A 20676-nucleotide genomic window follows, 5' to 3' on the forward strand; every position below is an offset into this window, starting at 1 on the left:
CATCTAGTGCTGCTTGGACGGTGGTTTTCACACACAACTTTATGTGGGGTTTCGGGGTATCTGTGATACATAAATGTACAGTTCTTGATCCCCAAAGTCCTCTGAGCAGGAGGGGCAGGATGCCTGGGGAAATGTCCTTGAGGTAGAGTCCCAGGGTGGAGGTGGTGACCAGCATTCATCAGAAGAGATTTCCTCCTGGAGAAATGCTAAGGGTCTTTCGTGTTCCTCACACCTCTCTGAAAGGGAAAGAAGCAGGTATCAGGTAGACGTGGGTGAAGAGTGAAGCTAAAGGCCTCTCCCTGCCACGACACCACTATCCCCATTCCTGCCCTCCTTTACTTTTTGTCTTTGCGCAGTGGCTAAGTCATGTCTGACTCTTTGTGACCTCATGGACTGTAGCCCACCAGGCTCCTCTATCCATGGGATTTTCCAGGCAAGAATACTGGAGTGGGATGCCATTTCCTTCTGCAAGGGACCTTCCCAGCCCAGGGATCAAATTCGTGTCTCCTGCATTGGCAGGTGGATTCTTTACTGCTGATCCACCTGGGAAGCTCTCCTATGTTGACCCATCTCACAACCACCTCCCCCCCCACCCGACCACCACCTCTTGCATCCCCGATGGTTCCACACTGGCCTTTCCCTCCACTCTGTCCCAAGCTGGCTTCCGTTCTGCACTTACGATGTGGACAGGGGTGTGTCCAGGTGTACTACATGAGACCCTCGCATCCTCTGCAGTTGGACCCGAGTCAGCTTTCGAGGCCTGCTGTCTCCAGGCTCGGGGACGCCCTCAATCCTTTGACTGGCCAGTTCCTCACGGATCTCTCGGAGCATGTCCTCGGGCCGGAGTGGGTGAGGGGAGGGGGTGTAGTCAGGTCCCTGGAAGAGATACCCCTCTTCTTCATCCCCTGAGGACTCCCAGGGGCTTTCCTCAGAAGAGTCAGCGTGGGTTGGGGAGGGGCACAGTTGCCCCCGGAGCTGAGCCCTCTGCAATGTTTCCACCACCACATTCTCGCCTGTTGAGGTCCGGTCTTCTTCCTCAGACCAAGTTGGTGGATCTACCCTGGGAAGACTGCCTGCTTTCCGGACACCTTCCTCTGGCAGTACAGGGGCGCTTCGGCGTTGGGGAGCCTGGGGGTCAGAAGGCTGGGGACGCAGAGGGACATCTCGGAGTTCTAGGGTGGAGAAGGTGAGGCGAGGGTCCCGCCGAAGGGCCCTCAAACGTAGACGGCTCAGCGAGGAGTGGGACTCTTTGGGAGAGCCTGGGATGAGAGTGCCGTAGCCAGAGTCCGAGGTGTCATCTGGTACCGAGGGGGCATCATCATCTGTGTCTTCTGTCACCACCAGGTGGGGGATGACAGTCGAGGACTCGCAAGTCCTACAGTTAATAGCAAATGGTCAGAGTCAGATGCTGAGGGGTCAAGTTCAAGTCCAGGGAATCTCCCTTGATCTCTCCATCCAGAAATGGCCCCTCCTTCAAACTTATTTTGGTCTCACTGTTTGCACTTTATTGATTGTTTTTCTCATCTCACTGGCTAGACCACAAGCTTCTTTAAGGCATTTTAGCCCCTACGTTCGGGTCCAGAAACTTGTTATCAAGTATTTGCTCTTTCCTGAGCTCTGCTGAGTTCTCACCCACCATGGATGGAGTCTTTTTTTCCTCTTTAACAAACCAAGATGTTCAGCAACTGTGTTATTTTGGGTGAAGCTCTCACATTATCTGTTCAGATCTGAACTAGCCGGGTTCCTACAGCCCTGACATTCTGCAAAACCCCTGGCCTGGGGAGCCTATTCCTCTCGGTGAGTTTTCTCCTCTCCTGTCTGTTTCCTTTACCCTGTGCCCACCCAAGGCTAGCTAACCCAAAGGCGGTCCTTTACAGGGCTGGTGCCAAACTATAGCCTGGGTTCCTCAATCAGGTCCCACCCCACCCCCGCAGCCAAACTTGTCATTTCTAGCCTCATAGATTCCCCTTCCTTGCCTCCCAGCAGGCAGCCCCCCTACCTTGGGAGAACTTGTGCTCCCTGTGGTTCTTACCTGCCCTCCGTGCTGTTCTGAGAGCCCTCCTGGGAAGGCGTGGAGGGCCTGGTGCATGGGGACTCCCCATCTCGGTCCCGATAGAGGGCCAAGAGCTCCCTCTTCTGTTGGATATACTCCTCTGCCTTCAGCTTTTGCAGGGTGGCCTGGAGTGTGGAAACTTTCATTAAGAGCTCTCCTTTACTGAGCACCTGTTGTATGCCAGGTACCATGCTAAGTGCTTTACAAATATTATCTTACTTCATCTTCTCCACCACCCTATGAAGCAGATTTTTTTTGCTCCTACATTACTCCCAGAACTTCCCTGGTGGCTCAGTGGTAAAGAACCCACCTGCCAAAGCAGGAGACTTGGGTTCGATCCCTGGGCTGGGAAGATACCTTGAGAAGGAAATGGCAGCCCATCCCAGTATTCTTGCCTGGAGAATCCCATGGACAGAGAGGCCTGGCGGGCTACAGTCCATGGGGTTGCAAAAGAGTTGGACATGACTTAGGACTAAACCACAACTTTATTCCTGAGAAACAGAGACTCTGAGGTTAAGTAATTACCAAGGTCATGCCTTGGGAAAGTGGGATGGAGCCAAGATTTGAGCTCTTGAGCTGGTCCTGGGGGTAGGTGGGGGAACAGAAGTGCCCTTTCCCAAGCTGTACCATTCTTCCTGCCTGTCATGCTCCCTTGGCAAGCCCTCTCTCTGGTTTGTTTTTTCCTTCAAGAAGCCATTCCTGATTGGTGGTGACAGTGGCATAATTGCTCTGAATGATGCTGGATCCTCAGGTTACTCTTCCTCCTACCTGCAGAATGGGCAGGGGTATGCTTTGTCCTGGGCCGAGGACTCTGCTGTCCCTCAGAGATGACAGCAACATCGTTCCAAGAGGAATGGAAAGAGGATATACCACATTTTGTCCTCCTTAGCATTTTCCTACGGGCACCATCAGAATAAAAGAGTGATGTCTGAGAAGTTGTTCATAAAGCCCTTCTACATGCATATGGATATTGGATACACATCACCACCTGGCAGAGTGGAAGCATGGATGTTAGCCCATTTTACAGATGAGAAAACAAGACTTAGAAAGATGAGTGGACTTGAACCAGGCCTTTGTGAGGAAGCCTTTGTGAGTCCTAGTTCAATAACTGCACTATTTTTAAAGGGCAGCCTTAAAGGGTCAAGAACGATCCAAGGAAAACTTTTCTCTTGGCGGCAGGGAAAGGCGGCAGCGGAACCCTTGGAGAGGCTAAAGGCGGAGGTTTGGCAAAAAGGCTGTGGTGGCAGCTGCTGCAGGCAGCGCTGGTACCGGCACAGGCTGAAATGGCCTTATCACTGTGGAAATATCGAAGGACTTCCATGCTGGTGAGCAAACGGTTCCTGCCCGAGCCTCACGCCTTCCTTCCCCAAGGGCCAGCAGCTGAGAGAGAACATCTGGCACATCAGGGGGCCGCTAAGACCACACCCCCAAGCTCTACTCTGATTGGTTGATTCCCATTAAGAAATTTGAATATGCTCTGGCCCCACCCCACCCAGAGTTGAAGTACATGATCCGGCAACTCTTAGGCACCAGGACCTTCCCAAAGCCTCTCTAGAAACACAGCGAGGTAAAGGGGAGCTGGGTCTGTACAAGAGACATGTTGGAAAAATGGATGAACAGAGTCAGGAAAATAACCTCGGGTTCCTATTTCCAATTTTCCCACCCTGGCTTCCCAGTCACTGTCTCCTGCGAGGATTCTCAGCAGTCTCTTAAGACTTGGTATGTTGGCCAGAGCCAAGGTGATGGTTCCTGGGGGCAGGAGACCACCATGCCAGGCCAGGTCCTGTGACCTGAGTGTGGTGAGGGAAACGAGGTGGGAGGAGCTGGTCTTGGGGTCAGGGCAGCGCTGGGGCAGCCTGCTTGATGTTCGGGACCCAGGGATCCAACCTATATCTCTTGCATCTCCTGCACTGGCAGGTGGATTCTCTACCACTGATTCACCTGGGAAGCCCACCCTAGCCCTAACCTAACATTACGAAATGATCCCCAAAGAGTCTAGTTAATAACCATCACCATATGTTGTTACAAACATTTTTTTTCCCTTGAGAAAAGGACTTTTTAGGATCTGCTCTCTTAGCAACTTTCATAGTTCATCCTTATCTCTCACCTGAACTCCAGTCTGTTTCCATATTTCCACAAACCCCAAAAAGCCCTTAAGAGATCTCTGGTCTTCACAGGTGGCTTAGTGGTAAAGAATCCACCTGCCAATGCAGAAGATGCAAGAGATGTGGGTTCCATCTCTTGGGGGGGGGGGGGGGAGATCCCCTAGAGAAGGAAATGGCAACCCATCCCAGTATTCTTGCCTGGAAAATCCCATGGACAGAGGAGCCTGGCAGGCTACAGTCCATGGGGTCACAAAAAGAGTTGGACATGACTGAGCACACTTGCACTGCTAAGAGATCTCTACTTGGCTGTCTCCTACGACTTCATTTCCAAAGGTTTCTGTTTAAAACGAAACCTCACTACCGCAGCCCTACCCCACCCAGGAAGCAGCAACTAAACAAACAGGTTTCCCTTTCTGATGATTTCAGTTGTCTTTGCCAAAGGTTTCCCTTTCTGATGATTTCAGTTGTCTTTGCCAAAGCAGCTTTTCACACAGGAACCTTGCAAGCAAGTCATCCTTTGTCCTTGTGGATCTGAGTTACCACGAGCTGCCACCACACTGCCTGCTTAATCTGAATGGTTTCTTTGAATCTTACCTGTGAGACAAGGACTGTTATTATTTAAATCCATTTTGCAGGTGAAGAAATGGAAGATCAGCCTCATAACTCCCCCAAGGTCACCCATTCAGTAAGAGGCAGAGCTGGGGTCTGAACCATGCATTCAATACAGGCTTCTCTTAGTCTCCCTAAGGCTCACCTGTCTCTTCTTTCTTCTTTAGCTCCTTTCTTCTTTTTCACACCATGTCCCTAAGGCCATGGCACTCAACCTCCATGTTTCATACCCAAACTAGTACGGTAAATCTCCTGCCACCAGTCTCTCCCTCTCTCAGCCCACCGTCACATGGCCACCTAACAATTCAAGACCAGACACACAGATTTCACCATGGCCCTCCCTTGCTCAAGAATCTATGGCAACTCTCGTGTCAGCCTGCTAACTAAATTCAGACTCGTCCAGTCCACACTCTTCTGCAGGCCCTGGGGTCCCTGTAGAACTCGGCCCGTCATCACTGGCTCCACACAAAACCCTTCTCTACAGACTCAGAAGGCATGCTTACTGTCCCCCTCAAATAAATCCAGCCCAATTTCTCCCTTGAGTTTTCTGCCTGGGGTTTTCCCATCCTTAAAGTCCAACTCAAATCTTCCCTCTTCTTTAGAAAAAAAAAAAGTTTATTTATTTCTGGGTCAGGTCCTAGTTGCAGCATGAAGGATTTTTATTGTGTCATTCGAGATCTTTCACTGTGGCACTCGGGCTCAGTTACCCTGCAGCATGTGAGATCTTAATTCCTGGATCAGGGATTGAACCCACAACCCTAGCATTGCAAGGTGAATCCTCAACCACTGGACCACCAGGGAAGCCTGCTTCCCTCTTCTTCGGCCATTATGCTCCCATAGTGGGTTGAATAGTGGGCCCAGACAGACAGGTCTAGGTCCTGACTCCCAGAACCTGTGAATGTGGGTGACCTTGTTTGGAAGAAGGGTCTCTGCAGATGGGCACAGATTCTAAGTGAAGGATCTCAAGATGAGGTCATCCTGGATCTGAGGCTAATGAGCAGTGTCTAAGAGACAAAAGAGGGATACTGGGACACAAAGACACACAGAGAGCTGGACCACGTGAAGACAGAGGCAGAGAGTGGAGTGATGCTGCCATAGGTTAAGGAACACTTGGAGCCCCTATGAGCTAGAGGAGGCATTGAAGGATGCCCCCTAGAGCCCTGGAGAGGACACCTCGATTTTCAACTTCCAGCCTCCAGAGCTGTGATGAAATACATTTCTGTCATTTTAAGACACCAAGTGGTAACCAACACAGCTGCATTTGGGGAACTTTGTTGGTGGTCGAGTGGCTAAGACTCCATGCTCCCAATGCAGGGGGCATCTGGGTTCAATCCCTGGTCAGGGAACTAGAACTCACATGCTGCAACTAACTAAAGATTCCCCATGCCACAACTAAGAACTGGCACAACCAACCAACCAACCAACTAAATAAATAAATATTTTAAAAACTATAGCTCCATTTGGGTCTCGCTGCTTCTGAACTCTAGTTTTTGTTGCAGGAATCTGCCCAGCGTCACTCGCCGGGTTAACATTTTCACGAGCTCTGTGTCATTTACAGGACAAAGTTCAAGTGCCCCAAGCATGGCATCTGGAAACCACATGATCTGGCAGGGCAGTGCTGCCCTTGTGCTGGATGCCCTGGTAACGCCACCCACTAGGCTGGTGATGGTCTTAACACACACGACTGCCTCCAATTTCCAACCTTCACACACTCTGCTCTCCATCTGGAATGTCTTTCCCACCCACCTCGTTCCCCCAACGTGCCCCAAGAGATGCACCAACTGGGCTCAGACAGTAGCTCCTTTTGAAGCCTTCTCATCATCCCTACCCTCTGCACAGTCCCTGCCCCAACCAACACCCAGACAGAGTGAGCCACGCTCTACTCCGTCCCTTCCACACGCTTCTGTCGCGTGTACACTCATTTGTCTAGATAGGCTGTAGCGTGTATTACGTGAGGGCAGAAATGGCATTTTATACTTTCTTGATTCCCCAGCCCCTTGCCTTTCGTACGCAGCAGGTGCCCTGTCTGCTGACTGGAAGCCCAAGTTCAGCAGTTAATTGTTTCACAGCCTCGAAACCTTCAGGGAAGTGTGTCTTGGCTGGCCCAGAAATGGGCATCCAAGCTGGCCAAAAGCTTCTTCTAGGCTCTTTTTTCTTTTATACTTTTTTTTTTTTCAGCCGTGTCCCATGGCTTGTGGGATTTTAGTTCCCAGACCAGGGACTGAACCCATGCTCTTGGCAGTGAATGCACAGAGTCCTATCCACTGGACCACCAGGAAATTCCTTCTTGATGGTCAAGGCTGTGTCTTCCTCTGAGAGCACACCAGAGGGGCAGAAGTTCTGGTCTGAAGCTGAGTGCTTCTCCCCTAGCTTCTCTCTCCTCTCCTTGATCCTCCCCTTTAGTGTCTGAGCTGCAGGGCCCTCCCCAGCCCCACGCCCAGCATCACACACCTGGGCCTGCTGGGTCTTCTCCAGCCACCGGGCCCGGTTGGCAGTGCTGGGACAGTGCACGGTGAGGGCGCTGGAGACACACTGGAATTCAGTGAGGTGGATCAGCAGGAAGCTGCCTGGGGGCAGGAAAAGGTCTGCTTCCAGGGCTGGACCTTATCTGATCCCCAACCCCACCTCTGCTTCTGTGGCCGATGGGAAGGGAGACAGAAAAGAGGAGAGACTTACTGGGATCACGGAGCGGCCGGCACACAAGCTTCTCCAGCATGAGGGGCGGGCGGATAACCTTGGCTTTGTCCGCCTTGCGAGGGGGCTTGGTCACCAGGAGCACATCAGAGAACAGGAACAGGTACACATCCAGCTAAGGGCGTGCAAGGAGAGAGACAAGGGTCAGCTGGAGCAGGGGTGGAGAGACAGGGGTCAGGCATGGGTGTGCGGGCAACACAGAGCAGCGGGACTGAGAGCTGGGAGCCCCTCCATGTGGGCACGTCTCTTTACAGGAAAGAAAGTGGCTGACTTGAGTCACAGCAACCAGCAGAGCAAGGCCAGAACCATCTCCTCCTCCCAACACACACAGACACACACAGAGAGACACATGGACACAGACACAGACACAGACACACACAGAGAAACATATGGACACACACACAAAGACACACACACACACATAGAATACAGACATAGACACAGAGACACAGAGAGACATATGGATACACACAGACATAGACATAGACACACACAAAGATACACACAGAGAGACACGCGGACACACACACAGACACACACACATAGAATAAAGACATAGACACAGAGACACAGAGAGAGACATACGGACACACACAGACATAGACACACACAAAGACACGCGGACACACACACAGACACACACACATAGAAAACAAACATAGACACACACATAGACACACAGACACACACACATAGAATAAAGACATAGACACAGAGACACAGAGAGAGACATACGGACACACACAGACATAGACACACACAAAGACACGCGGACACACACACAGACACACACACACAGAATAAAGACATAGACACACACAAAGATACACACAGAGAGACACGCGGACACACACACAGACACACACACATAGAATAAAGACATAGACACACACATAGACACACAGACACACACACATAGAATAAAGACATAGACACAGAGACACAGAGAGAGACATACGGACACACACAGACATAGACACACACAAAGATACACACAGAGACACGCGGACACACGCACAGACACACACACATAGAAAACAAACATAGACACACACATAGACACACAGACACACACAGAGACATATGCACATGCAGACACACACACAAAGACACACAAAAACACAGAAACCCATAGACACACACAGACATAGACACACACAGAGACATATGGACACACACAGACACACAAAGATACACACAGAGTATCTTTGTGTGTATGGACACACATACAGACACAGACACACATACACAGAATACAGACATAGACACACACAAAGATATACACAGACACACAGAGAGACACATGGACACACACAGACACATGGACACTGGCAGAGATACACACACAGACACACACATAGGCACACACACACACACACACACACAGCCTCCTCCTCCCATTTGCAGCCTCTGATCCAGCCTCTTCCCTTCCCTCCCATCGTCCCTGTTTCTCACCTTCCCTTCACGTCCCTCCTTCACACGCGCGGGCCCCTCGAACAGCAGCTGCCTGGTGTGCTCTGGAGCGACCCCCAGCATGGGGGCCATCAGGTCCAGGGTGGAGAAGGGTCGCAGGTTCTGAGGGTGCAGAGAGCAGAGTGGGCACCGGAAACCCCGCCCCTTGGAGGAGTGCCTCCGGTTCACCCCCCTAAGCCCGCCCCCGGGGCCCGCCCCCTGCGCCCCCCCCGCCCCCCCCCCCCCCCCCCCCCCAGCCACGAGGAACGATGGCCACACGCAGAGCCCTTGGCACCTCTGCCCCTCTCCCTCCAGGCCTGGGGACCTTACTTTCCCGAAGCCCCCTTCCCTCTGTCTCTCTCACCTTCTCCACCTCCTCGCTGGACGGCTCCAGCACCTCGTAGGGCCCGATGCGCCGGGCTGCAGCCACCAAGCTCTCCTGCTCTTCGCCCTGGCGCACCTGCTTGTTGATGTGTTGCAGGAATGACTCCATCGCTGCGATCTGGGGGAGCGGGAGGGGAAGGCTGCGGAGGAAGATGGCGCGGCTCCTCGCCTGTTCATCCCACCCACTGACGACATCAGCGCCACACGGGCACATACGCATGAGAAAGGAGACCTCAAGGGTTCCCGGAGCTGCACCCCCACACACCAGCCGCCGACAGCCCCCGCCTCCCTCAGGGGTCAGCCCTGCCGGTCCTACCATGGCGGTCAGGGCCTCCCGGGCCTGGGGCTTGGGGGTCCTCTTGAGCACAGCCTGAAGCAGCAGAGGGTACTTGGTGATGCGCTGGTGGGGCTTGATGAGCAGGTCTCCCAGCATCTGCCTTCCCGAGAGCTTGTGCTTCTCACACCACTGCCAGGGAAGGGGCGCAGGGGTGAGGGACTGTAGGCTACCTTCCTGCCTTGGACCAAGGTCCGCCGCGTCCCCCTTCCCCAGTGAGTCCTCTCCCACCTGCACGAAGATGTGGAAGAGAGGGTTGTGGTCCTGCTGCTCCCGGGCGTAGGCCATGGTCTGCCTCACTCGCAGGCAGTATAGGACGTAGGGCTGGAAGCGCTGGCTGCACTGGAGGGACAGGTGTGGGGACGGGGAGCGGGCAGGGGAAGGCGGGATGAGATACCTGCTCCAGCCACACACAACACGCAGAGCAGCCTGGCCTAGACCCTTCCTCCAGTGCCTGCCAATCCAGACCCTCCTCAACTTCCAGCCCCGCTCCCTGGACTCCAAGGAGGAGTTGAGGTCCTGAGGGGTCGACCCGATTCCACCTCTGAACTCCATCCTCAGCCCCTGCTGTGCCCTGCTGCTCTGGATTTCACCCACCATCAATAATTCAGCAGACTGTTGTTAGGGTGCTGCAGATCCCATTTCAGCCCAGCTGTGGAGTGGCGACCTGAGGCTTGCCCAGAGCCCTGCCCTGGAGAAGGGGGTCACAGAAGGCCCCCAGGAGACTGTGCCCCCACCTCTCTACCCCAGCCCAACCCTGCAAGGCCATGCTTCCCTGGCTGGGGAACTGGGCAGAGGTTGGATCCCCAGCCTCTTGCTTGCCAGTGGCCTGTGGTCTTTCACATCCCCTCCCCCCAGGCTCCCAAGGGACAAGTCACTAAGGCCCCAGTCTTGTTTTCTGATGCTTGTCCCTGAATCTCTGTCCCGGACATCAGATTTCATGATGTGTGTAGCCCTTCCCTGAGACAGTTGCCCTCTGGGATGTTCAGAAGCCCAAAGAGCCCTGGGGACAGAGGTCATACTGGTGAAATGAAGGCAGGAGATGAACTGGTATTTGAGGGTAAGGGCCGTGTCTTTGGACTTGCTTGAATTACAGCAGGATTCCGGCGGCAAGCGCTTGCCCTGCGGACAGGACCCCTCAGGGCCTTCCCAGTTCCACCCCATCTGGAAGCGGCCCTTGTGCCCTCCTCACCGTCAGGAAGCCATCCTGCAGGCTGACCGGGTCCAGAGGCTGGCCTGAGGCTCGTGTGTCCTCTAGGGTGGGCCCCAGCACCTCTTCCCAGAAGCTCCGGTGGGCTCGAATCAGGTTGGGGACGTTTCCAAATAGGGTCTCAGCTGACACCTGGGGGAGGGGGTGGCACTCAGCCATGTGTCTGGGCAGGTGACCCACGGGCTGCACTGGCCACGGACAGGCAGGCCAACTGAGCCTGGGTGCGGGGAACTGGGGTCTAGAGCAAGAAGTGGAGTGGGGACGGCGGGAGGTTGGGGTCCTAGTAGATGGGGCAGTGGCATTTCAGTTCTCTGTGACCTTGCCCCCCCAGGCCCTGGGCTCAGTCCACCCACACTAATCTGTCCCCCCGCCCCACACCACGTGCCCACTCACTTCCGTCAGCAGACCCACGCGCTGCAAGTTCAGCAAACCCGCAGCTAGGAGCTGGATGCAGGGAGAGAGAGGGTCTTAGTGCCTGGTCTCCTCCTCTCGGACCCCAGCCTCACCCTTCACAGCATCCCCACCCCCATCTTCAGTACCACAAACCTCTCTCCCAAGACCCTGGGCAGGGGGCTCTAGGTATCCTGCCCCTCCCTCTCCAACAACCCTGCCCCGTTCTGGTCTGGATGATGGGGGATGATTCGAGGGCCAGGGCCGGGCCGCTGGGTGGGCGGGGGGTGGCTCACATCCGTCATGATCTTGAGCTTCCGCACGTAGATGAGCTCCGTGGTCAGTAGCTCCCACAGGGCCTCCTGCTGGTGGCAGAGGTCCCGGCTCATCTCCTGGGTGGGGATGGGGCTGGTGAACGATGACAAGACCAGCTGCTGCCGTCTGCTAAATGCTACCGGACATGCGTCCTAGACAGCCTTTAACCTTCTCCGTCTTCCAGTGTGGAGGGGGTGTTTGTCATCCTCATGTCATGAGGCGATGGAGGCACAGAGAGGCTTGTTGTCTTGTCCAAGGTCTCACTAGTACCTGGTGGGGCCTCACCTAGTACCTGGTGGGGCCTCACTAGTACAGGGCTGGGTCTCACTAGTACCTGGCAGGGTCTCACTAGTATGTGAGGGTTTCACTAGTACCTGGCGGGGCCTCACTAGTACCTAGTGGGGCCTCACTAGTACAAGGCTGGGTCTCACTAGTACCTGGCGGGTTCTCACTAGTACCTGGGGGGGTCTCACTAGTACCTGGCTGGGCCTCACTAGTACATGGCGGGGTCTCACTAGTACATGGCGGGGTCTCACTAGTACCTGGCGGGGCCTCACTAGTACCTGGCGGGGCCTCACTAGTACATGGCGTGGTCTCACTAGTACCTGGGGGGGCCTCACTAGTACCTGGCGGGTTCTCACTAGTACCTGGTGGGATCTCACTAGTACCTGGCGGGGCCTCACTAGTACATGGCGGGGCCTCACTAGTACATGGCGTGGTCTCACTAGTACATGGCGGGGCCTCACTAGTACCTGGCGGGGTCTCACTAGTACCTGGCGGGGCCTCACTAGTACTGGCGGGGCCTCACTAGTACATGGCGGGGCCTCACTAGTACCTGGCGGGGCCTCACTAGTACCTGGCGGGTTCTCACTAGTACCTGGTGGGGGCCTCACTAGTACATGGCGTGGTCTCACTAGTACCTGGGGGGGCCTCACTAGTACCTGGCGGAGCCGCACTAGCACCTGGCGGAGTCTCACTAGCACCTGGTGGGGCCTCACTCATGGCATGGTCTCACTAGTACCTGGGGGGCCTCACTAGTACCTGGGAGGGGTCTCACTAGTACCTGGCGGGGCCTCACTAGTACCTGGCGGGGTCTCACTAGTACCTGGCAGGGTCTCATTAGTACCTGGTGGGGCCTCACTAGTACCTGGCAGGGCCTCACTAGTACCTTGTGGGGTCTCACTAATACGTGGTCGGGCCCAGATCTGAAGCTTCAGTGACATGCCTCTAAGTGCTGTCCCTGTGGACCCCACTTCCCATGGCCTTTCCCTCCTCTGGGTCAGAGGTGAGGGGGGTGTGTGTGTGTGTCTCGGACCCCACGTGGTCAGGCTCACCTTGTGCCCAGGCACCAGCTCCTTCCAGGACTTCTCAATGGCCACGCTGTTGTCGTTGCCCTCCCCGATCTCCCAGTGCTGCCGGTCCTCCCGGGGCAGGCGGGGCATCCCAAACATGCTGAAGGTATGCAGCCTCACCTGCAGCTCGTGGGCCTTGGTGACTTCCTGGGGGCGCCAAGAGGGGATTAGTTCTGGCACCTGGACCACCCGGCCGATGAAGGGCTGCATGTGTGCATACGTGTGTGTATGTGAGAGAGCTCATCTTTAGGTGGGTTGATAAGGAGTCTGGGGCCCTTGAGGAGAAAGGAGTCTAGAGCCCTTGAGAAGGAGAAAGGGGTCTGGGGGTCTCAAGGAGAAAAGGACAAACTTTTTACACTGTTTCGACTTAGTCAATATAACAATGTATCTTGCTTGAGGGAATGTTTCCCCTTAACAAGAACCTTCTGACTAATCTTGTTATCTTAAGACATATATTGTGGGAGTGAGTCTGGTGAAAGTGAAAGTGAAGTTGCTCAGTCATGTCCGACTCTTTGTGACCCCATGGACTATAGCCTACCAGGTTCCTCCTGTCCATGGTATTTTCTGGGCAAGAATACTGGAGTGGGTTGCCATTTCCTTCTCCAGGAGATCTTCCCAACCCAGGGATTGAACCCAGGTCTCCCCCATTGTAGGCAGACGCTTTACCGTCTGAGGCACCAGGGAAGTCCATTAGCTCTAATCTTATTAATTTAAGCTGTATGTTGTGGGAGTGGGCCTGGTAAAACTCTATAGGGCCCTGATAAGACTAGGGAGGGGGACACTCTCCGTCCCCGTTCTGATGTCTGTGTCAGAAGCTTTCTCTGTCCCCTTTCACTTTAATAAAACTCTGCTACACAAAAGCTCTTGAGTGATCAAGCCTGGTCCCTGGTCCTGAATCTGACATTGTTCACTGTAAGTTATCATATGTGTGTGTGCGTGTGTATGTGAATGGGAGGTGGCAAGCAGCCCTGAGCATGAGTGGGGACACGGAGGCCTGGCAGGGGCGGGGAAGATCAACCCTGGCTGGGATTACAGGGGTTGGCATAAGGCTGGAACCCGTATGGAGAGGAGCCTTGTCTGCAGGAAGGTCCCTGACTCCCGGCTCCCTAATCAGAAAGACAGCTTCCAGGTCTCTCCTGAGTCAGACCCCTTCAGAGGGACCTTCAGGTGAGGGCCCGAAGGGGGCTTAGGGAACCAGCAGTCCCGGGAATATTTGGACACTTGCCCGTAAAGTGGACATTCTTATGAGACAGCCTGGCTGGGAGATGCTCCCCTGAGAGGGTCTCTAGAGCTACACTTGGCTTCTTGGAGGGACTCTGGTGTTCTCAGCTCTGATCGCAGCTCAGGCTGGGAGCTCGGTGATGGGAGAAGAGGGACCCCTCACCTTGAGTTTGGGGGAGTGAGGTGTCCCGACCCCAAAGGGACTTCCATGCGTCTTCTCGGGCTCTGGTTCTCGAAGCCTCAGGGGAGAAAGGCGTCGGGCCGGGCCAGAACCCGTGGTGAAAGGGACATAGCCCATGAAGCGTCGGCGGCTGGGATCCTGGAGGAAGAGCAGGGGGAGCTCTGGGCATGCCCTCTTCCCGCAGAGGTCCCAGAGAGGCAGAGTGGTGCCCGGCTTAGCTCTGGACAGCGTCCCCTACACCTGCCTGCAAGTTGGGCTGGCTCACCGCTCCCCTAAAACCAGTTTAGTGTGAGCCGCTCCGGCCCTGAGTCACAGTGGTCGCTGCCAGGAAGGCTGCCTAGATGGGCAGGAGCCAGTCGGGCAGGGCAGAGGGGCCGGGGGTAGACGCGGCCTCGTGCAGAGCAGGCACAGAGGCACGTACTCGACTGGGCTCTGCGTGTGCCCGAGTGTCCCCAGCTCCCGTGTGCTCCCTACACTCTGGCTGTGTGTGTGCACAGGGCCCAGTGCACATGCACTCTGCGACCCACGCACACATGTGTGCCCTCCCATCCCGTTGGGAGTGGCTGCCCTTCTGTGGGAGAAGTTGAGGCTTGGGCTAGCAGTCCCTCCTGGGCAGGCCTGGTCACATTCCTTGACCTGCCTGTGGCCTCACTTACCCCATAGACTTCCTAGTCTCCCTTCCCACCCTCGGTGGTGTCCCATGGCCAAACCCTCCTCCAGTCAGACGAGGGATATCCCCAGCTGGAAACAGAATTGACCTCAAGGTGGAGGGAGGCCAAGGGAAAGGCCGCTGGGCCTCCACGCCCCTTTCCTTGGTCAGCGCTGGAGGCTGGCCGGTGGGTGGAGCCGGGCTGGAGCCAGGCAGGCCCCCACACCCCTCCCCACCTGTAGAATAGGGGCACCTTGAACCTTTGCTCTTCCTCCAGGCCTGACTCAGAGGAGGGCAGGTCTCAGGACGCTGCTCACAAGCTCTTCCCTAGTAAAGGTAGGAGTCTGGGAGGCACTGAACCCTGGGTTTGGTGACCTCCCACCCCCAGCTCTGTGCCTCCAACAGCACCGAGGGCCTGGCCCCTCCTGGCTCTCTGCCTCACCTGCTCCTTCTGTCTGGGGTGAGTGTGGAGTCCTGGGACCCTGGCCCCACACAACCGTCCTCTCCCTCACAATCCAGGAGAGAAGGCGGGGATGTGGGCTGGGATGAGTGCCACCCAAGGCCTGGCAAGGGGACAGAGACTTGAAAGCCAGGGTGTCCTCCCGCCTGCCCCGCCCAGATCACCTCTGGGGCACAGCCCGGACTCACCAGCAAAAGACCTCCTTGCGGATAGACATTGCCTGGAGGACTCGAGACCGAGGCCCGATACCTGCCTCCATAGGTCTCAATGCGGGAGGCCACCAGCCCTTGGAGGGGACTCTTATCAGGAGGACCCAAGGCCTGCATCCCTTCTCTCCTGGGTCACCTGCAAAGGCTCATCACTCCACTGTGCAGGGGAAAGGGGCCCCCTGAGGCTGCAGAGAGAATATAAGGATCAAAGGGCCAGCCTTGGTTAGTGGAGGGTGCAGGGCTGGAGACAGAGGTGGAGGGGGAGGGGAAGAAGAAGAAGGGAAGGGGAGAGCCCAGTTTGCTTGTTGGGAGTGGGTTGGGTACACTCCCACATGCTGGGCAGAAAGCCCCTTGGAACATACCCCCTCATTCACATGTGCATACTTGGGATACCAGTTCCTGCACTGGCTTCAAAGGATGCTGACATCCTAAAGAGTAGCTGGGATCAAGAGTTACAGACAGGTTCCCTGCTTCCTGGGTGCCCCCAGGTGAGGGGGATGCCCCTTGCACCTAGCAACACCCTTCCCTCCCCAATACACAGGAGTGGAGGTGCGGGGGGGGGGGAAGTTGCCGGGGTGGGGGGGTGGTGGGCAGGGGTGGTGAAGACAGCCCGATCTGCCACCTGTTTTTGCACAGCCCACAAGCTAAGAATGGCTGTTTTACATGTTTAAATATTTGGAAAAGTCAAAAGAAGAATAAACTTAAAAAGTAAATAAAATCATGAAAAAGAAGAATAGTTAACAACACAGGAAGATCATATTCAATTCAAATATCCATGTCCCTAAAGAAAGCACTATGGGATCACAGACACGTTCCCTGCTTGGTCAGTTGTGACTTCCTCCCTGCTAGCTATGACAGAGACCGCAGCGCCTTCAAAGTCTGAAATATTTACTCTCTGGCAACCTATTCCAATATCCTTGCCTGGAGAACTCCATGGACAGAGGATCCTGGCAGGCTACATACAGTCCATGGGGTCGCAAAGAGTGGGACACGACTGACTAACACACACACACACCTAAAGGAACGCCCCACCCCTAACCTGGACCCTCAGGCCATGGGCAGGTCTTAGACTGCTGGCCTTAGAGATGAGCAGAGAGGGAGCAGGCTCTGTCTGGTTTGGCCAGCCTCTGGGAGCCCCTCGGTGAGGCTGGGAGACACGCGGGGGGCTCCATCCCCTCCCCCTCAACCTCGGTAGAGGCCTCCCCGCTCTCTGGGTGGGCCGGGCTTGGAGAGGAGAGACCGCCTAAGCAAGTGCTGGTGTCCCTCCAGGTGGGCCCCGGAACCCCGCTCCGCCTCCCCTTACCTTTCCTCAGATTTGTGAGCAGGGGAGAGCAGCGCTCCTTGCCTCCCAATAACCCTCCCTCCTTGGGCTCCGAGTCCCTCTCCCCGCAGCCCCGGGTCCTTTCTGAGCTTTGACCCGCTTCCCTTCCTCTGGGCTCCGCGACCCCCGCCTCCCGTCCCGTCCCGCCCTCCTGCCGTTCACCTGTGCCCGCAGGTGTCCCGGCGCCCTCTGTCCGCGCCGCCAGCCCCGCGGTCTCCGACGACGACTCCCCCGGCGATACCCGCCCCGCGGCCCGGCCGGGTCTGGGACCGAGCGGCCCGCAGGACCGGGGCTGCGTGGAGCCGGGCCGGGAGGGCGGGGGCGGGGCAGGGGCGGGGCAGCGGGCTGGCTCCTCCCTCTCCCGCCAGCATCCGACCCGCCGCGCAGCGGGCGCCTTCGGTCCCTGGGCACCGGGCGGCTCTGCCTCGCTCCGCAGGGCTCCCTCCTCCCTTCCCCTCGTCCCTGAAGTCGCCACCCACCCAGTCCGGCCTGTCACCCTCGCGCGCTGCCTTCCGGGTCGGCGGTGGTAACGACCGAGTGACCCGCTGCAGGTGCCCACCTCGCTTTCCGCGTCGGTGAGTGGCCGGCTAGCCCCGTGCCCCGGCCTCGGCCTCGTCTTCCTCCTTTAACCAGGCAGGAGAGCAGGACCGGCCGCAGAAAGGGCCTCGGGGATCAGGGACCCCGGGGGCACTGCCCCCTTCTGGCAGCGGAGTCCAAAGTGTGACCCTTATCTCTGCTTGTCGGCTCCAGCCATCTGGTGGAAGTTTGGACTTCACCTTTGCTCCGGGGATGGCGCCTGATGCCAGGCTGAGGCTGGCCCAACACTTCTCCCACTAACCAAGTCTGGGGGTGGGCGGACCCCACTCTTAACTGGCAAACAGCCACACTCCCGCCTTCAGGAGGGCGTCTGAGCACCTGCGGCCACTAATAAAACAGACACTGTTCAAGGAAGGGCACACTTCACATTCCCAAGTCAGGACACATAGTCTGACAGAAACATGGGATATCAAGAATCAGGAGTGTCCATAGATGTGCGGTCACTGTCATCTCACACTCGGGGAGCCAAAGACCCAGTGGAGGGTGGGAGGGAGGTGGGAGCAGGTCTGAATGCAATGGCTCCAGCCCTCCACTGAGTCCTGTGGTCTTCTCCTGTGAGTCGGCTATGTGGTGATACATGGACACTTTCTTTGCTTTCAAAAGCTCCCTCTCTTATTGTATCGCTGGCATATTGAACCCACCAGTAATTTCAGGTGTTCCAGTCCTCGCTGACTGTGACGGCTCTTTTTGATGTGGAAGAGGGATCTTTATCCTTTGATACTTTCTAATTTCGTCCACCTCCCTCCTATTGCCCTCCAAGTATTCTCTTGTTCTGAGCTTGCTGTGATGTGATTGCTCTTGTAGTTCAGAAGAGATGTTGGTATCTCCAGCTCTATACATCCTTACTTCTTGTTTCCTGCTTTCCAGTTGATTCGGATCAGTTTTAGGGAGAGCAGTAGGATGGGGCAGGAACTGGGATGGAGAGAAGCCTTTTTCCCATTCGTGTGTGTGTGCGTGTGAAAGATGGAGAGAGAGACCCAGAGATAACAAGACTAGCCATGAGGGAAAGACAGCCAGTAAACAGGAGGTGGTGATTACTGGCAGTATTAAATGACACCCCAGACACTGCTGGTGGCAAGGATGCCCTCCCAGTTCTCCAGGAAGGAAGTGGAGGGAGTAAGAATGGAATTGAAATTGAGAGACCAGAGGCAAGCCCGGACTTACAGGCTCTGGGGAGAGCTGGCTGGACTGGCCCAGTGGACATGAGGGCGTTAACCCTTTCACTTCCCTCTAGGCTGAGATCCAATCTCCACCAGCCACTGCCCCAGGGCCTGACTTCAGCCCCTCTGGGAGGCAAGGTTCCCAGGGAAAGCTGGAGTCTAGAAGCTGGGGGAGTGGCCGGCAGGAGTGTGTGGGCTGGGAGGTCGGACTCCTATGTTCTATTTGTTCTACTCTGGCCTCCTTAGATGGTTCCTCTCACAGTCTCCCTTGTCCTTCGGTGCTGTGGAGAAAAGACCCCTGCCTGTGACAGGTTGAGAGGGGAACACAACTCAGGGAGCTGAATGCAGCCTAAAGACTTGAGAGATTGGCGGATTGGCCTCTACTGAGTGGAGCTGGGGTGGGGGTGGGGACACCTGGATAGTGTCTTTCTTCCTGGCAGACCCCCGCCTTCTCTCATACCCCTCCCTCTTTTTTTTGGCTGCACCACACAGCTTTAGGCATCTCAGTTCCCTGACCAGGGATTGAACCTGCGTCCTCAGCAGTGAAAGCACAGAGTCCTAACTACTGGACCACCAGAGAAGTCCCCCGGCTTGAGTCCCATTTCTCCTCTGACCCTCGGTTTCTGCCCCAGTGCAGATGACCCCATCAAGTCCCCAGCTGGACCCCGCAGCTAACAAGGTGTCATCTGTCCAGGAGCGGAGCTCTGAGGAACAAAATGTCTGTCCAGTACAGCATGAGGGTAACTTCTGGGGCTGGTGTAGGGAACCCCAAGTCCCTCCTGCCTTTCCTCACAGGTGGGAAGGTCAGGGAGATTGCCCTGATTCCTGAACTCTGCCCAGCCCACACTTCTCAGGGCGGGGTGGGGGCCATCTGGGTTAATGAGGTGCTGGCAGGCACTGGCAGCCAGGCAGCTGATCGGAGGTGTGTCCTTCTCTAGGCAGAGCTGGGAAGGGTGAGGTTGGGCGGGGGAGCTGAGGGTTCCAGCTGGGAGGCACCAAGTCATGTGAGACAGATAAAACCAGGAGGCCAGGCCAAGGGGCACAGCTGACGGCGCCTTAGATGGGAACTGATGCCCTCCCTTCCTATGCCGCTTACTGGCAGTGTTCTCTGTGCCAAGGTGCGAGGGGTAAATAGAATACGCATTCCTAGTATGAGTATCCATATTGAATAGTACAGGCTTCCCTGTACTACCCTGTAGTTCAGCTGGTAAAGAATCTGCCTGCAATGCAGGAGATCCAGGTTTGATTCCTGTGTTGGGAAGATCCCCTGGAGGAGGGCATGGCAACCCACTCCAGTATTCTGGCCTGAAGAATCCCCACGGACAGAGGAGCCTGTCAGGCTACAGTCCATGGGGTCACAAAGAGTTGGACACGACTCAGCAACTAAGAACAGCACAGCAGCATTCCTATTACAAAGATAGTCCGTGACTTTCAGGAGATTACAGAAGAATGGGGACACAGACTAGTGGGGAACATTGGTATGTAAGTTACATGTAAGCAATGAACCAAGAGCTGTGGGAGGGACTAATAACTACACAGGGCAGCCAGGGAAGGCTTTGTAGAGGAGGCGAACGTTGTGCTGGGGCTTTGAAGATAACTAGGAGTTTGCTAGGTAGAGTAGGAGGGAAGGGCATTTCTGGAGGAGGGAATGGCATGAACGAAGACAAAGTGTTTAGAAAGGAAGGGGAAGGGACTTCCCTGGGGGTCCAGTGGTTAAGAATCCTCCTTCCAAGGGGAAGCTGATTCAGATTAGGGGACTACGGTCCCACATGTCTCTGGGCAACTCAGCCCTTGCACCACAACCAGAGCGCTCTTGAGCTGCGATGAAGACCCAGCACAGACAGAAAAAAAAAAGAAAGAGAAAGTGGGGAAGGGCAGGACTCCCAAAGGCCTCCTAAGAGTCTGCCCTGATGGCCTCCTGGGGACATCGCCCCCTCCCAACTGCCGATTTCTGGGTGGTGGCTTGAGAGGACTAACTTC

At 55.6% G+C, this 20676-nt stretch overlaps 1 protein-coding gene across 5 annotated transcripts; it reads right to left on the reverse strand.

The window, feature by feature from the left end:
• Positions 1 to 21: 21 nt before the first annotated feature.
• Positions 22 to 17706, reverse strand: PLEKHG6 (pleckstrin homology and RhoGEF domain containing G6). Of its 5 annotated transcripts, XM_070790253.1 has the most exons (16): positions 17102 to 17250; positions 15598 to 15803; positions 14283 to 14438; positions 12881 to 13045; positions 11528 to 11623; positions 11235 to 11285; positions 10824 to 10973; positions 9863 to 9973; positions 9614 to 9763; positions 9278 to 9415; positions 8917 to 9036; positions 7444 to 7576; positions 7219 to 7334; positions 2033 to 2178; positions 680 to 1375; positions 22 to 236 (listed from the first exon to the last, which is right to left on the reverse strand). In XM_070790253.1, exons 2-16 carry the CDS (start codon positions 15733 to 15735, stop codon positions 227 to 229), a joined length of 2376 nt encoding a protein of 791 aa, XP_070646354.1. In that variant the 5' UTR covers positions 15736 to 15803; positions 17102 to 17250; the 3' UTR covers positions 22 to 226. The 5 variants fall into 5 exon arrangements, with proteins under 5 accessions (XP_070646354.1, XP_070646353.1, XP_070646352.1 ...); XM_070790252.1 differs by lacking the exon at positions 17102 to 17250 and adding an exon at positions 17499 to 17706 and having other exon boundaries at positions 9614 to 9973; XM_070790251.1 differs by having other exon boundaries at positions 9614 to 9973.
• Positions 17707 to 20676: the final 2970 nt, after the last annotated feature.

The sequence above is a fragment of the Bos indicus genome, chromosome 5, assembly GCF_029378745.1.
Source record: "Bos indicus isolate NIAB-ARS_2022 breed Sahiwal x Tharparkar chromosome 5, NIAB-ARS_B.indTharparkar_mat_pri_1.0, whole genome shotgun sequence".
NCBI classification, from domain to species: Eukaryota; Metazoa; Chordata; class Mammalia; order Artiodactyla; family Bovidae; genus Bos; species Bos indicus.

Coding starts and splice junctions, on each gene's coding strand:
- PLEKHG6 (XM_070790252.1), bottom strand. CDS start 15,735: ATGCAGGCCTTGGGTCCTCCTGATAAGAGTCCCCTCCAAGGGCTGGTG. Junction 7,335..7,443: donor CCGGCCGCTCCGTGATCCCA/GTAAGTCTCTCC, acceptor TCCTGCCCCCAG/GCAGCTTCCTGCTGATCCAC. Junction 2,179..7,218: donor AGAAGACCCAGCAGGCCCAG/GTGTGTGATGCT, acceptor TCCACACTCCAG/GCCACCCTGCAAAAGCTGAA.